This window comes from Tachyglossus aculeatus, chromosome 4 (genome assembly GCF_015852505.1).
Source record: "Tachyglossus aculeatus isolate mTacAcu1 chromosome 4, mTacAcu1.pri, whole genome shotgun sequence".
NCBI classification, from domain to species: Eukaryota; Metazoa; Chordata; class Mammalia; order Monotremata; family Tachyglossidae; genus Tachyglossus; species Tachyglossus aculeatus.
Window position 1 is genome coordinate 112,947,832 of NC_052069.1, and position 17,616 is coordinate 112,965,447.

General features: G+C 42.3%; 1 protein-coding gene across 1 annotated transcript in view; it reads left to right on the plus strand.

The window, feature by feature from the left end:
* Window positions 1-17,616, plus strand: part of MED27 (mediator complex subunit 27) — a 215,217-nt gene that overhangs the window by 64,438 nt on the left and 133,163 nt on the right. The window contains exon 3 of the mRNA XM_038745615.1: window positions 16,125-16,255. Within this exon, the coding sequence (XP_038601543.1) occupies window positions 16,125-16,255 (131 nt within the window). The remainder of the gene's footprint in view (window positions 1-16,124; window positions 16,256-17,616) is intronic.

Consider the following 17,616-nt stretch of genomic DNA (forward strand, 5'->3'; position numbering starts at 1 on the left):
CTTGCACACGGTAAGCACCCAATAAATACAACTGAATTGAGTGCTTACTGTATGCTGAGCTGTGTACTAAGCACCCTGACTTGCTCCCTTTATTCATTCCTCCTCCCAGCCTCACAGCACTTATGTACACATCTGTAATTTATTTATATTAATGTCTGTCTTCCCCTCTAGACTGTAAGCTCGTTATGTGCAGGGAATATTTCTGTTATATTGTTATATTGCTTAGTACACTGCTCTGCACACGGTAAGTACTCAAGAAATATAACTGGCTGACTGACTGAGAGTAAAATACAACAATATAACAGACACTTTCCCCGCCCACAACAAGCTTACAGTCTAGAGGGGGAGACAGGCATTAGTATAAATAAATAAAATACAGGTATGTACGTAAGTGCTGTGGGTCTGAGTGATGGGTGCAGAAAGGGAGCATATCCAAGTGCAAGGGTGAAACAAGGAGTGGGAAAAGAGGAATGGAGGGTTTTGTCAGGGCTTGTGAATCACTCTGGAGTAAGCACTGGTGCAAAGGGAGTTTTTAGGAGATGGGAGAGGAAGCGATCAAGTGACCAAACCAGGGGGAGATCAGCAGAGTCATTCTGCCGAACTCTGCATTCTCCCTTTTCCCAAACCCCTCAGGTTGTTGCCTTTGAGTCAGTTTCTGCCAATGCCACAGCCTCTCTGTCCCCAGTCATTTGAACAAGCCCTTAGGCTTGGCTGAGTTTTGTTTAAATAAAGTTTAAGTCCAAATAGAACAGGATGAATATGAATGAAGCTTTTAGCCTCCAATTTCTTTTCTCCCTTTCTTCCTTTGGCATAAATTATTTGTAATGCAGTGTAGGGGGGAAAAAAGTCAATTAAATATCCACTAAAGGGAATCGCTGGTTGTTTAGGCCAGTCATGATCTGACAGAACTCCTCATCTTCCCACCCAAACCCTGTCTCCTCCTACAGTGCTTGGCACATAGTAAGCGCTCAACAAATGTCGTCATTATTATTATTATTACCCTCCTGAGTGTCACATGACTGTAGACAGCACCACCAACCTCCCTTTTTTGCAAGCCTATAACTTTAACATTGCCCCTGACTCATCTCTCTCATTCAACCCACATATTCAAGGTCACCAAAATCCTGTTAGTTCTACCTTTCACATCTCCAGACTCCTCCCTGTCCTCTCCATCCTGCTACTATACCTATCCAAGGATTTATCACTTCCCACCTTGACTGCTGCATCAACCTCCATGCTGATTTCCCTGCCTCTTGTCTCTCCCCACTCTAGTCCATACATCCTCTGGGTGCTTAGTGAACAGCACTGCCCACCAACCAGTTAGACGGAAGCATCCACCTGAGGCCGAGTGTCCACTAGTGGAAATGATGGGCCTGTTAGTCGAAACCATGAAAATAACTTGACCTTTTTTGTCTCCACCCTATGACCAATGATCTGAGTGGGGAACTTTATCAGATCCATAGAGTGATTTAGCTACTAATTTAAGGACCTGGGTTCGAATCCCTGCTCTTCCACTTGTCTGCCTCTGTGAGTTGGGACAAGTCGCTTCACTTCTCGGTGCCTGTGTTTCCTCAACCATAAAATGAGGATTAAACCCAATTGTCAGCTGTGTGACATTGGGCAAGTCACTTAACTTCTCTGGGCCTCAGTTCCCTCATCTGTAAAATGGGGATTAAGACTGTGAGCCCCACGTGGGACTACCTGATCACCTTGTATCCCCCCAGCGCTTAGAACAGTGCTTTGCACATAGTAAGCACTTAACAAGTACCATCATTATTATTATTATTGTTACTCCCTCCTACCTAGATTGTGAGCCCCATGTGGGACAGGGACTGAGTTTGACCTGATAACCTTGTATAATAATGATAATAACGACGGCATTTATTAAGCGCTTACTATGTGCAAAGCACTGTACTGTCTGTCCCAGTGCTTAGATCAGTGTTCGGCACATAAGTAAGCACTTAACAAATACCATAACCATAATAATAATTTTTAAAAAAGAGTTTAGTCCATGTTTCCCCACACCTCAAGAACCTCCAGTGGTTGCATCCACCTCCTCATCAAACTCCTTACTATTGGTTTCAAAGCACTTAATCGCCTTTCCCCCTCCTAATTTCGTACTACAACCCAGCATACTCACTTTGCTCCTCCAGTACCAACTTACTCACTGTACCTTGATCTCGTCTATCTCGCCCACGTCCTGCCTCAGGCCTGGAACTCCCTCCCTGACTTCATTTCCACCAGACTATCACTCTCCCCTCCTTCAAAGACTTATTAAAATCACATCTTCTCCAAGAGGCCTTCCCTGACTAAGCCCTCATTTCCCCTACTCCCTCTCCCTTCTGTGTCATCCTTGCACTTGGATTTGTGCTCTTTATTCATCCCACCCTCAGCCCTTCAGCACTTATGTACATATCTGTAATTTATTTTAATGTCTGACTCCCCTGCCCCCTCCAGACTGAGCTCCCTGTGAGGAAAGAGCGTGTCTATCAACTCTGTTATACTGTACTCCCCCAAACCCTTAGTATAGTGCTCAGGAAGCACTAATATGATTGATTGATTGACAAGCAGCATCCCCCAAACCCTTAGTATAGTGCTCAGGAAGCACTAATATGATTGATTGATTGACCTGTATATGTGTATATATGTTTGTACATATTTATTACTCTATTTATTTATTTATTTATTTATTTATTTTATTTGTACATATCTATTCTATTTATTTTATTTTGTTAGTATGCTTGGTTTTGTTCTCTGTCTCCCCCTTTTAGACTGTGAGCCCACTGTTGGGTAGGGACTGTCTCTATATGTTGCCAGTTTGTACTTCCCAAGCGCTTAGTACAGTGCTCTGCACATAGTAAGCGCTCAATAAATACGATTGATGATGATGATAGTGATGATTGACAAGCAGCATTAGAAGTCTTGATTTCTGATGGATGAGAAGTGTATTTTTGTTTGCGCTTCATGTTGCCCTATTTGGTTTTAATTTGGAGGAGCAGAGATTCCCTCTGGAAGGAAAATTGTACAATAAATAGTCCTGTTTTGAAGAACTGGCTAGTGTTACTAATAGCAGCCAATATACATTTATTCTTTCTGTCACATATATGTTTGTGTGCCTCTGTATGTGTGTTGGAATATTATGTGGGTGAGTCTTTTGTAAGTAGAATATTTGCTTATTTGGTTTAGGTTTAGTTGGGAAGGAGCTATATGTCTTTCAGTGATCCGGCCAAAACTAAAATTCCCTATTTCATAGGCATTGTAAGTTCTGATTCAAACCAAGCCAGCTAGATGAATAGTCAGTGTGTGGTTGGGGGGATTATTCCGAAGTTGGTCAGTGGGATGCAGAGAAAATTCCGAACTCCTATTTACCTTTCTCAAGTTGAGTCCCTGCTATTCTTTTCTTTTTATAACCACATTCTCCAGTTGTTTTGCTAGCAGAACTGTCAACGGGTACCTTCTGAGTGTTGAGTCACATCTGTTTAAGTGATTGGCATTTTGGATATATGCTAGCCTGCCTCCAGCTGCAGTGTAAGTCAGGGCTGTCGTAGAGGAACAGTTATTAATAAAGGAAGCTTTGGCGAGATCAAATAAATAGATGCAAAATAATCCTCAACGATACCGGGATTTGAAAGTAGAGGGTGACTATTGCCCAAGTGGGCGTGCACTTTATTTACTGTTAAACTAGTATTGTGAATTTGGAAATGGATGGATTCAATATTTAAAACAATGACTGATTATCAACTAAATGGTGTCCTTGTTGAGTTGGAAACATATACCATTTCTCTGTCTTTCTATTAATTGAAAGCCTGAAGCCTAGCTCCTTATTAGAAAACAAATAAGTAAATAAGTTGGAGGCTAGTTCTGATGGTTTATTGATGTTACTTTGGCCAAGCCAAGAATTCAACTTCCCTCAAATGATCAAACCTGTGTTTGAAAAAAACACCCCCAAACCCCAAAAAACAAGTTTCCAAACTGCTCTCATTAGCTGAGGGGATTTTTTTTTCAAAGAAAATTTTTTTAATCAATTTAGAGCCATGGAATTTATATTTGGCTGCTGTCAGCTACACAGATGAACCAGGCAGTCACTGCTATTTGTTTGCTCATAGCTGTGTTCAAAAGAAAAGCCAGAGCTTTATCATAACAGATTAGTTTTCCTCATTAAATGAAACAAAACACTTTAATAATGAGGGGCAGAACATCTAAAAGGGGTGCAAGGGTTTGTGGCTATGCCTATCTCTACAGCAGATAATATGCTGGAGGGGTCTTAATATTTCCAGAGAGATACTGTAAAAAAGGAAACCCGGAATTGGCTTTAAATCTATTTTATTTTCTGTGGGACTCAAACAGAGGTGTAGGGAATTAGGCTTGGTTTTGTTAGGATTTTTTGATGAATGTGCCAACTGTCCTTTTCTGTCCTCCAACAGCTGTCTGAATTATCTTTTTCCCTACTCGTCATTGCCCTCCTCAAGCATCCTGGAATGGCTACCCATTTCTTCTCAAATCAGCGTGGCTCAGTGGAAAAAGCCCGGGCTTGGGAGTCAGAGGTCATGGGTTCTAATCCTGGCTCCACCGCTTGTCAGCTGTGTGACCTTGGGCAAGTCACTTGACTTCTCTGTGCCTCAATTACCTCATCTATAAAATGGGGATTTAGACTGTGAGCCCCACGTGAGACAACCTGATAATCTTGTATCCTCCCCAGTGCTTAGAACAGTGCTTGGCACATAGTAAGCGCTTAATAAATGCCATCATTATTATTATTAAATCAAACCAAAGATCCTAATCTTTAGCTTCAAGGCTTTCCTTCCGATGCTCTCTGTTATTCATTCTTTCATTCAATCATATTTATTGAGTGCTTGCTGTGTGCAGGGCACTGTACTAAGCACTTGAGAGTACAATATAAGAATAAACAGACATATTCCTTGCCCTTAATGAGCTTACAGCCTAGAGGGGGAGACAGACATTAATATAAATAAATAAATTACAGTATGTACATAGGTGCTGTGGAGCTGGGTGGGGGATGAATAAAGGTAAGGAAGTTCGGGCGGCGCAAATTAGGGTGATGCAGAAGGGAGTGGGAGAAGCGGAAAGGAGGGCTTAGTCAGGGAAGGCCTCTTGGAGGAGATGTGCTTTCATTAAGTCTTTGAAGATGGAGAGAGTAATTGTCTGTCAGATTTGAGGAGGGAGGGTGTTCCAGGCCAGAGGCAGGACGTGGGCGAGGGGTCGGTGGTGAGATAGACAAGGTCAAGGCTCGATGAGAAGGTTAGCATTTAGAAGCTGGGTTGTAGTTCCTGCCACACCCTAGCTAAGCAGGGTGGCTCAGTGGTAAGAGCACAGGCTTTGGAGTCAGAGGTCATGGGTTCAAATCCTGGCTCCATCACTTGTCAGTTGTGTGACTTCGGGCAAGCCACTTAGCTTTTCTGTGCCTCAGTTCCCTCATCTGTCAAATGGGGATCAAGACTGTGAGCCCCATGTGGGACAACCTGATTACCTTGTATCCTCCCCAGTGTTTAGAACAGTTCTTGGCACATAGTAAGCGCTTCACAAAAACCATCATTATTATTATCTAGCCAGGCTCAAGTTGTTAGGTGACAATTCCATAATTCCCAAATGGCTTTTAAGCTAAAACGCATAGTGAACATACATATAATGTCAGCACTGACTGTATATATGTTTATTTTAAACCTGTTTACTTTTTTACTCTTAAAAAAAAAGCACGACTCTTAGCCTCTGTGCCTTTGGCAATTTCTTTTCTTGCCTACCTCATATTTAAAACTCAAGCAGGATCAACATTTTTTGTTATTACTATATCTGACCAAATACCTAGTGCAAGACTCTGCATATGGTAAATGTTCAAGAATTGCTGCTGCTACTGTTACCAAAGAAGAGGCTGAATTTCATCTCGATTCTATATCTAATGATTAATGATTGTGGTATTTGTTAAGCATTTACTATATGCCAAGCACTGTACTACAGGGGTAGATACAAGGTAATTAGGTTGTTCCACGTGGTGCTCACAGTCTTAATTCCCATTTTACAGATAAGGTATATGAGACACAGAGAAGTTAAGCAGCTTGCCCAAGGTCACACAGTAGACAAGTGCAGAACCAGATTAGAACCCATGTCCTCTGCCTCTCTTTAATGCTCATGGAAAACTTAGTTGAAATTGGGGAGGTTTCTCCATAAATCTCCATTCCATACCTCCACTTTCATTCATTCATTCATTCATTCATTCAATCGTATTTATTGAGCGCTTACTGTGTGCAGAGCACTGTACTAAGCGCTTGGGAAGTCCAAGTTGGCAACATATAGTGATGGTCCCTACCCAACAGTGGGATCACAGTCTAGAAGGGGGGGACAAAGAACAAAACATATTAACAAAATAAAATAAATAGAATCAATCAATCGTATTTATTGAGCGCTTACTGTGTGCAGAGCACTGTACTAAGCGCTTGGGAAGTACAAGTTGGCAACATATAGAGACAGTCCCTACCCAACAGTGGGCTCACAGTCTAAAAGGGGGAGACAGAGAACAAAACCAAACATACTAACAAAATAAAATAAATAGAATAGATATGCACAAATAAAATAAATAAATAAACAAATAGAGTAATAAATATGTACAAACATATATACATATATACAGGTGCTGTGTACCAATGAAATAGAGTAATAAATCCATACAAACATATATAACCACACTCACAGCTCTGATTTAAAGGGAGCGTGAATCTGCCAGCAGCGGTAATTGATTAACAACTTGTACTTCCCAAGCGCTTAGTACAGTGCTCTGCACACAGTAAGCGCTCAATAAATACGATTGAATGAATGAATGAATGAATGAATGTCCCTCGGTTTTAGTGTTGGAGCCCTAGGAGTTATGATAAGTCATTCCTAGTAGTTGCGAGATTAGACCTGAGACTTTCTCCAGAATTCATGATCCTCCAACAATCCAATCAGCCACAACTACAAACCCAGTGGCGACTGGCAAGAAAAATTAAAAAAGCGAGGAAAGGGGCTTAAAACTGAAAGCAGGAAAAAAGATGGATTGTATTTTTTTTTTCCTTTGTTCCTTTTGATTGTCAGCCCATTCTCCGCTTCACATTCATGAGGAGGCAGACAGCTAGCCCTTCTGACGGGGAAGGGCAAAACTCCGACCTCAGCTCCAATCCCAGAATTTCTCCTCATGTCATACTACAATCAATCAATCAATCAATCAGAGGTATTGATTGAGAATTTACTATGTGCAGAGCATTGTAATAATAGTGATTGTGTTATTTGTTAACCGTTTACTATGTGCCAGGCACTATACTAAGTGCTGAGGTAGATACTAGCAAATTTGGTTGAATGCAGTCCCTGTCCCACATGGGGCTCGCAGTCGTAATCCCCAATTTAAAGATGAGGTAACGGAAGCCCAGAGAAATGAAGTGACTGGTCCAAGGTCACACAGCAGACAAGTGGCGGAGCTGGGATTAGAACCCAGTGCCGCGCTGTACCCACTGGACCACTCTGCTTGGGACGTACAAGATAGCAGAGTTGGTAGACATGTTCCCAGGTGAGAAGATCGATATTAGATGCAAAGCACAATCCAACATCCAATAAGTCATTTTGGCGAGTTATTTTTACCCATAGCCATTCGCAGAGGAGTGTGCTGTTTGAGACGGATTAAAAAAAAAAAATATTACGTCACCCGTAATTGAGAAACCAGGGCTGGATACTGTGGGGTGATATGATCAATCAATCAATCAATCAATCGTATTTATTGAGCGCTTACTATGTGCAGAGCACTGTACTAAGCGCTTGGGAAGTACAAATTGGCAACATATAGAGACAGTCCCTACCCAACAGTGGGCTCACAGTCTAAAAGGGGGAGACAGAGAACAAAACCAAACATACTAACAAAATAAAATAAATAGAATAGATAGGTACAAGCAAAATAAATAAATAAATAAATAAATAAATAAATAGAGTAATAAATATGTACAAACATATATACATATATGTATATATATATGATCGTAATGTTAATTTGGGAGTAGGTCTAAACCCTCCTTCTACCCTTCAGAATCAGTGGGTGAGCGAGCATTTTCCCAGAGTCTTTTCAGATCAAAACTGTGTTTCATGGAATAGAGTATGTGGTGCTTAAATAATGTATAAATCAGGTTGGACAGGCGCTGCCTGTCAGTTTTATTAACTTTGACCTTTTCTCCCATTATAAAGATGGTTTGGTAAATATTTAATGGGCCCTTATAGATCTTGACAGTCGGGGCTGTGTTCCTGGAAGCTGGGGTAGGTATGTATGATTAGCAAACGGCACTTAATCACCGGGAGTCAGCTTTCAAGGACGGATTTTGTTTTCCGGAATAAAAACCTCTATATGCACACATGTTCAATCAATCAACGATATTTGCTAGACACTTGCAGCGCTGTACTAAGCTCTTGGGGGAGTGCGATACGACGGAGTTGGTAGACATGTTCTCTGCCCACAAGGAGCTTTACAGGTAAGGGGAGAAGATAGACATTAAAATAAGTAATGGATATAATAATAATAATAATAATAATGTTGGCATTTGTTAAGCGCTTACTATGTGCAAAGCACTGTTCTAAGCGCTGGGGGGGATACAAAGTGATCAGGTTGTCCCATGTGGGGTTCAAAGTCTTAATCCCCATTTTACAGATGAGGTAACTGAGGCCCAGAGAAGTTAAGTGACTTGCCCAAGGTCACACAGCAGACATGTGGCGGAGTCGGGATTCGAACCCATGATCTCTGACTCCAAAGCCCGGGCTCTTTCCACTGAGCCACGCTGCTTCTGTATATGTATATGGATATATGTATATATACATATATATGTATATATATGTATATATATGTATATATGTGTATATATGGATATATGGATATATGGATATGGATATGGATATGTATGTATATATGGATATATGGATATATGGATATGGATATGGATATGGATATAAGTGCTGTGGGATTGATGGTAGTGGGGACTATGAAATGCTTAAAGGATACAAATCAATCAATCAATCAATTGTATTTATTAAGCGCTTACTGTGTGCAGAGCACTGTACTAAGCACTTGGGAAGTACAAGTTGGCAACATATAGAGACAGTCCTTACCCAACAGTGGGCTCACAGTCTAGAAATCTAAGTGCATAGGCGATGCGGAATGGAGAAGGACTAAGGGACATTCATTCAATCATTCAGTTGTATTTATTGAGCGCTTACTGTGTGCAGAGCACTGTACTGAGCGCTAGGGAAGTACAACTCAGCAACAAATAGAGACAATCCCTTCCCACCATGGGCTCGCTGTCTAGAAGGGGGGAGACAGACCTCAAAACAAGTAAACAGGCATCAGCAACATCATTATAAAGAAAAAGAATTATAGATGTATGCACAACATTAATGAAAATAGAATTGTAATTCTAAATATGTACATATACACAAGTGCTGTGGGGGGGGTACGGCAAAGGGAGCGAGTTGGGGTGATGAGGAGGGGAGGGGCTGCAGAGGAAAAGGCGGGGATTAATCTCGGAAGGCCTCCTGGAGGAGGTGAGCTTTCAGAAGGGGAATGAGAGCTTGGTCGGTTAAGGCCTCTTGGAGGAGATAAGATTTTGATAAAGCCTGGAAGTTGGGAAGGGTGGTGGTCTGGTGGTTATCAATCTATTATATTGCACTCAATCGATGGTATTTATTGAGCGCTTACCATGGTCTGAGCACTGAACTAAATGCTTGGATGCTTACAATTTGACTTGTACTTCCCAACTTGTACTTCCAACTTGTACTTCCCAAGTGCTTAGTACAGTGCTCTGCACGCAGTAAGCGCTCAATAAATACGATTTATTGATTGATTGATTGATTTGACAGTGTAACCCAGTTAATCATAATAATAATTGCAGTATTTGTTAAGTGCTTACTCTGTGCTGAGCACTGTTCTAAGCACTAGGTTGGTAGACACAATCCCTGAGCACAAGGAGTTTACAGTCTAGAGGGGAAGGGAGATCCAAGCCAGAGGAAAGACGAGGGGGTGGCGGCGAGATAGAGGAGATCAAGGTATAGTCGATCGGTCAGTGCTATTTACTAAGTACTTATTTGGGGCAAAGCACTGTACTAAGTTCTTGGGATGATACAATATAACAGAGCTAGTAAACTCATTTTCTGCTGGATGGAGCTTACAGTATAAAGGGTGTGGTAAGTAGGTTGGCGTTAGAGATTCAATCATTCATTTATTCATTCATTCAGCTATATTTATTGAGTGCCTACTGTGTGCAGAGCACTGTAGTAAGCGCTTGGGAGAATACGGTAGAGAAGCAGCGTGGTGTAGTGGCTAGAGCATGGGCCTGAGAGTCAGAAGGTCATGGGTTCTAATCCCTGCCCCATCACTTGTCTGCTGTGTGTCCTTGAGCAAGTCACTTCACTTCTGGGCCTCAGTTACCTCATCTGTAACAATGGGGATGACGACTGTGAGCCCCATGTGAGGCAAGGACTGTGTCCAACTGGATTTGCTTGCATCCACCCTAGCGCTTAGTACAGTGCCGGCCACATAGTAAGGGCTTAACAACCGCAAAGTCTGTTACAATGCAACATTAAATGGACACATTTCCAGCCCAGAGTGAGCTTGCAGTCTAGGGATTCAGTGAATGCCGACAAAGATGTTCAACACTCTAATGGAAACATGATTTCAGCGGAACATAGTATTTATTTCTGATGTTTTGATTTGGGTCTTGATTTCAACAAGGGATCAGGATGATGCCAGGTGGGTTAAAGTAACCACCATGCATTGCTTGCAGAACTTCATTCATTCATTCAACTGCATTTATTGAGCTCTTACTGTGTGCGGAGCACTGTACTAAGCTCTCACGAGAATACAACACAACAATCAACAGACTCATCTGTAGAATAGAGTCAGCAGGGATGGAACCAAAGTGAGAGGCAACGAAGGGAAAGAGGGTCGCTCCTTGAGCCGGGGAGGGATGGGGGGCTCCTGCCAACCTGTTTTCCCCTTTAATTCCATAAAACATCGTACATATTGCACCCATTGCAAATTCTGGTCAGGAGGATCGAAACTCAAGTCGTTGACATTTTGAAACATTGTCTTTCAAAGCTGTGCTGTCCCATGCCCTCATTGATTTCCCATTGGAGAAATCTGTAGGAGAAAAACAAATTTGAGCCAAATTCACTGGTCTAAGATGAGTTGTTAGAGCAATATGATGCCCCCCTTTCCCTCTCGGAGGACTTCCCTTTTATTAAGAGGGCTATGCATCTTGGTCTCGTGTTGTGCTACTATATAGATCACAAAGCAGATGGACAAAGTGAATCAGAAGCCTGTTAAAAAGCAACATGGATGCCCTAAACATTGACATTCGAGTCTCACTGGGTCACTGGATAGCTTCATTTTTATAGCCTCTCCTAAGGAGATCATCTCATTTGGTTTCGTTGGCTCATTCTCTATCAGTTCTCAGCTCAGGAGTTTTAGGGAAGGTCATTTGTTTTTCAGGACGTTAGCCTTTTGCATCTGCATTTGCAGCCCCTATTCATGTGACTGTCACGAGTCTCGTCTTTATAAGCTGCCATATGCAGCTAACTTTCCAAAGGGAATCACTGGCCAGCCAGAGCATGGCTGCACTTGATTTTTGTTGAAAGCCATATAAGTAGCTTGCAAGATTGGCTGTTTTAAGAGGCGTTGATCTGACTTTTTAACTTGTCATTTTCACATCTGAGTGTTTGCACGGTGCAAAAATGGTTTCCTTTTGAGGAAAATTTCATCTTAGACATATGGCAGTTCCCTTGGCAATTAGAACTCCCTATCTTTAAAATGTGCATCACAGAGTGATGATATAAGCTCTCGACTTTGATCTCGTTGTGGGCAGGAATATGTCTGTTGTTATAATGTACTCTCAATCAATCAATCAATCAATCGTATTTATTGAGCGCTTACTGTGTGCAGAGCACTGTACTAAGCGCTTGGGAAGTACAGTAAGCGCTCAATAAATACGATTGAATAAATGAATGAATATAAGTGAGACATTTACATCCCTTTTCCCTCCAGGAAGTGCAATTTCATCTAGTAAGGACGATACCAAAGTACATAATTTAACAATCTGACAGTACAGATTGCTAATTCCACCGTAATGTGTATTTTCATGACGTATTTTGATTAGAAGGGTAGTGAATTAGGAGATGCTCGTCTAATTCCTTTAGTTGTATTTATTGAGCACTTACTGTGTTGCAGAGCACTGTACTAAGCACTTGAAAAGTACAATTCAGCAACAGAGACAGTCCCTGCCCACAATGGGCTCACAGTCTTGAAGGGGGGGAGACAGACATCAAAACAAGTAAACAGGCATCAGTAGCATCATTATAAGTAGAATTACAGATATATACACATCATTAGTAAAAACTAATAGAATTATAATTATAGATACGTACATATATGCAAGTACTATGGGGTGGGGAGGGGGTTAGAGCAAAGGGTGTGAGTCGGGGCGATAAGGAGGGGAGGGGGAGCAGAGGAAAAGGGGGGCTTAGTCTGGGAAGCCTAATATCTAATGACATGAGCCTGTTTTTCTAAGTGATACTGAGGTATCAGACGAAATGACTGGTGTGCAGTTGCAAAGCTTTGGAACGGTTAAGTACTGTAGCACACATTTTTCCTTAATACGGACCTCTGCAAGAGCGTAACCTTCGAGTTGAAGGAGAACAAGATGCCTCTCTGGACTGTGAGCTCATCTTGGACCTGGATTGCATCTGTTACATTGTTATATTGTACTCTCTCCAGAGCTTAGTACAGTGCTCTGCACACAGCACACAGTAAATGCAACAGACTAGTAATAGTACTTAAGTGCTTGCAGTGTACAGAGAACTGGATTTGAGCACTGAGCAGCAGCCATTTGTTGTCGAATGGATGTTTTCATAGCGCGATTTGTCAGTCAATCATATTTACCGAGTGCTTACTGTGTGCAGAGCACTGTACTAAGCGCTTGGGAGAGTACAATATAGCAGACATGTTCCCTGCCCAGGCTCTATCCATTATTTCAGGCTGTGTCACCACCGGCCCGGGGGCGTGGGTGGGGTGACTCTTGGTGCCTGCCAAGGCAGTTTCTAGTCAATGCATGGCTCTGGCTGTTACTCACGGCACCCTTTGCTGCTTCTCATATTTTAACACCCCCCAGTGTCCCCTGACTCTTTTTAGGTGAGGGCCTGACACCTCCCTGCAGTTTTCCTCATCCTGGCCTTGGCCCCAAACAAGCCAAGTCCACTTAGTCCTACCTTCAACACCCTCCCCCTTCAAATCCAACGGATGGTCACTCTCCCCCACCTTCAAGCCTTATTAAAGGCACATCTCCTCCAAGAGGCCTCCTCACACTAAGCCCCTCCTTTCCTCTTCTCCCACTCCCTTTTGCATCACCCTAACTCATTCCCCTTGTTCATCCCCCCTCCCAGCCCCACAGCACTCAGGCACAGATCTGTAATCGATTCATTTGTATTGATGTCTGTCTCCCCCCGCATCCTGCCTCCAGACTTGTAAGCTGCTTGTGGGCAGTCAATGTGTCCGTTTATTATTGTATTGTTCTCTCCCAAGTGCTTAATACAGTGCTCTGCACACAGTAAGCACTCAATAAATACGATTGAATGAATGAGTGACCTTGGGTCTCTTCTGCTCTCCCTGTTCTGGGAAATGCAAAGTTATTTTGCATCGCCCTCACCCCTCTAAATGGATGCAGGATATTTTGGAGAAAGTGTACGTCTCGGAGACAGGAAGGGTCTCTCCAGTGAGGGCGGCTGATGGGATTTGACTGCCTAGGGAGAGGCCTCCCGGAGCTTAGCCCTTTTTAGGACACCGAGGCCTGAACATCTCCCTTCCATTCCTGTCAGGGGTGGAAGACTGGCAAAAGTAAATAGGATTGAGGGCGGAGAGCAGGGAGAGGACCAGGAGGAGAATGACGGAGCGGAGGCTCCAAGCTGCAGCTTTGGACTGGTGAGGCGGGAGGAGAAGGAAGCGGTTTGGGGGCCCACAGAAGTCTTAATTTGGTCCTATCAGAGCCCAACCATCCTCCCCAGATCTTCACACCTATTTATATTATCTCCTCCTCTAGACTGTAAGCTTCTTGTGGGCAGGGGATGTGTCTACCACCTCCGTGAAATTACACGCTCCCAAACGCTCAGTATAGTGCTCTGCACTCAGTAAGCGCTCAAATATGACTGATGGATTGATATTTTTTAATGTCCCTTGTGTGGATATTGGGGAAAGTGGGGGAATATGCTAGATTTGGTTCTCAAGAGCAAAGCTACATTTCAGGGATCATGGGAACCCCCTCCCTGGCTATAACCAGTTCCACTGGGTTTCCAATCATAATACATATTGGGGGTTGCCTATTTGGGTATTTGTTTATGGGATAGATTTAATAATTAGCTCATTGTTGATGCACACCTCAGGTATATATTTTAAAGGACATTTAAGCACCTGCTTTCCTATTTTATATCTGTCATGGAGACATTTTCACAACCGATTCCGGTGATACCTTTAACAATGTGGACTCTGTTTTTGAAGTGGAACTAGGCAACCAGACAGTGATGTTAATACTATAAAATATAAATCTCAGAGCTTAATCCTGAGGGTTTCTAGTTTTGGTGGTTACTGTGTATTATCAACTGGCAAGTGGTGGTTACTGTGTATTATCAACTGGCAAGACGATGGTTTGGTTCCCATAGTCTGTATTGAGGATGTCTCAATATTCTTGTAGTCTGTAGATATTTCACAGATTTGCAGTCACTTGCAATTACCCAGCCACCATTTACAGCTGGAAGGGTTAGTTTCTCCTTTGGAAAAAGTTTGGAATTCTGGTAACTAATTTATCATTATCATTTATCAGTTATCATTTTGAACCTGTCTTCAATCTGAAGAAGCTTATTTCTTTCTGGAGGTCACACTCTTAGAAAGCATTCTAAATATAGACGACACTACAGCATTCCTTAAAACTGCTTTAGCTTTTCAGAGAAATGCCACTGAAGATTTCATTCTATTTCTAAATTTTTGCAATTACCACTTTTATCCTCCCGTAAAGATCTCTGTTGATTGACTAAAAGTCTGATGAATGCAGTAAATCATTAAAAAACATTTCCATCTTTAACTTTAGGAAGAAGTAAGGATTTTCTATCATGATTTGTATCAAAGTATTTATCCCCATATGGGATCCATTGAAAAACTGTTAAGCTTTGATGGTTTAAAATGGTGCAACAGGCCTGCAATTCGGAGAATAAAATTGAGTGAAGAGGCTTGTGTAGTCCTATGAAGCCCTGGAAAGTTAGAAGAATGCTCAAGACACCACCCATTCCATCAAAGGACCCACAGTCTAATGGGGTAGACAAAATGGGCAGGTTTTAAATTTTTACAATTTCAAAATATCTCCACATCAGTAAATGGGTATGGGCACTGGGGGACGAGAAACGAGAACAGTGATAAAAATTCATTTGGTAGTGGGGCAGATTCAGTCGGTAATAAGTTGAATCCCAACCAGTACAAATCTGTTTACCGTGGCCAGCCTAAAATCCCTATGGAGAACTGATATCTTGGGGTCCCTGTAAAATTGGGATACCTGTTATTAATGACAATAATAATTATTATTATGGTATTTGTTAAGCACTTAATATGTGCCAGGCACTACTCTAAGCACTGGGGTAGATATAAGCTAATCAGGTTGGATAACCCCATAGGTATCTTGGCGTCCATAGCTCTGGGCTACTTTCCCTCTTCTTTTGGTTTTTTTGCTCCCCTCCTTCTTTTTTACCTTTAGCCTTCCATCTTCATCACACCCAGAGAAAGAAGATATATTTCTGATGGCAGGGCCATCTCATTCATTCATTGTCGTATTTATTGAGCGCTTACTGTGAGCAGAGCACTGCACTAAGTGCTTGGGAAGTACAAGTTGGCAGCATCTAGAGATGGTCCTTACCCAACAACGGGCTCACAGTCTAGAAGGGGGAGACAGACAACAAAACAAAACATGTAGACAGCGTTCAGTGAATACCATTGATTGCACTGATGGTGGAAGATCAATATGCCTTCTTTTATTTTAGCTGATCTTTCCCTTCCTTTCTTTTATTTTCCTCTCTAGTTGCAGTACCATGCAGGTCTAGCATCCGGCCTTTTGAATCAACAGTCCCTGAAACGGTCTGCTAACCAGATGGGAGTGTCTGCGAAACGAAGACCAAAAGCCCAGCCCACTACTCTCGTCCTCCCACCTCAGTAAGTAAGGAATATTTCTGGAGAAAAGGGTAGCAGGGGTTTAGCCTTCTCCACTCAGTTCCACTGTAATGCATTGTTTTCCCTTCCTGTTTTGGCTGGAATGTAGTTGTGAGTCTGTTTTGTATCCAGTGCACGAGAATGGGGCCGGATTACTTGTGTGCCTTCTGTGGGCATTGAAACTGCTCAAGTTTTCCCTAACATGGGGTCTAGCAAAAATGCAATCCTGCGTTAAAGGAGAACTGGGTACGCTTTATTGAGGTATTGCATGTTGCTTATTTATTTCATTAACCGATTTTAAAAAATGAAAACCAGAACATTGCAACCCCCGGCTTACATGTAATTTAAAGCAAAGAATCAATAGAATGTATTTTTCTCTAATGCCAGGAGAGGCCCGTCCCTCTTTGCTACTCAAAAATCCTGGCCAAGGTCACCTGCTTCCCAAGTAAGCCTCTAAAGCGGTGGAGTGCTGGTTCAGCGTGACTATTCTGGTTTTATAGATGAAGAAATGGAGATTGTGAGGATCCTGAAATGGCTAGAGCTGAACCTGGAACACATTCGCTAAGGTCTAGTGCAAGAGATTTGGTTTAAGAATAGGACTTGTGGCAGTGACCATGAGTATGGTCATGTGTCCCAATGTCCCAGTAGCAGTTTTTTATGCTGCTGGGCATTTGGTAGAACCACCTGACCCATGGCTGCCATATTCTGGAGCCAGTCTCTGCTCCCTCCCCTCTCTTTCCTAAGCTCAAACCAATACCTCGAAATTACACCAGCATATTTAGCCCTATATTGTTTAATTTTTTTGGATGGGGGCATGCCCTCCACATGAAAAGTGGAGTGTTGGCACAATTCTTCATAATCTTTCTTACCCCCAGTCCTCCTTGCCAGGAGCCGGGAGCAGGAAAGAGTGGGGTGAGAGAGAGAAGTAGATGAGAGTGATATGCTCACAGGATGCTCCTTTTCAGGCATCTGAGTCCCTGGTTTCCACCGACAGTCTTTGATTCAACTGAACGTGGACGGTTGTCCTATAATGTGGAGGTTTTCCGAGGAATCTTGCTTTATTGAAGAGATGGATTGTTAGACTTACGCTCTAACCAGTGCTGTCCTCCTGCCCAAAATCTTTCTTCTTGACACCACATCGAGTTGTCTCCGGGCAGATGGGCTGTCAGAAGAACATTCCCTAATGCTACAATAGTATTCTATTCACATGGGTGATGAAAACTTGTGTTAAAGAGCAAGCTGAATATACATTGACATCACAGATGGGCTGGCTTCCAAATTTTACCAGTGTATCACAGCAAACCAAATGGGTGTCAGTACAGTAGACGCAGTGGTAGTAATAATAATAATAATAGCATTTGTTA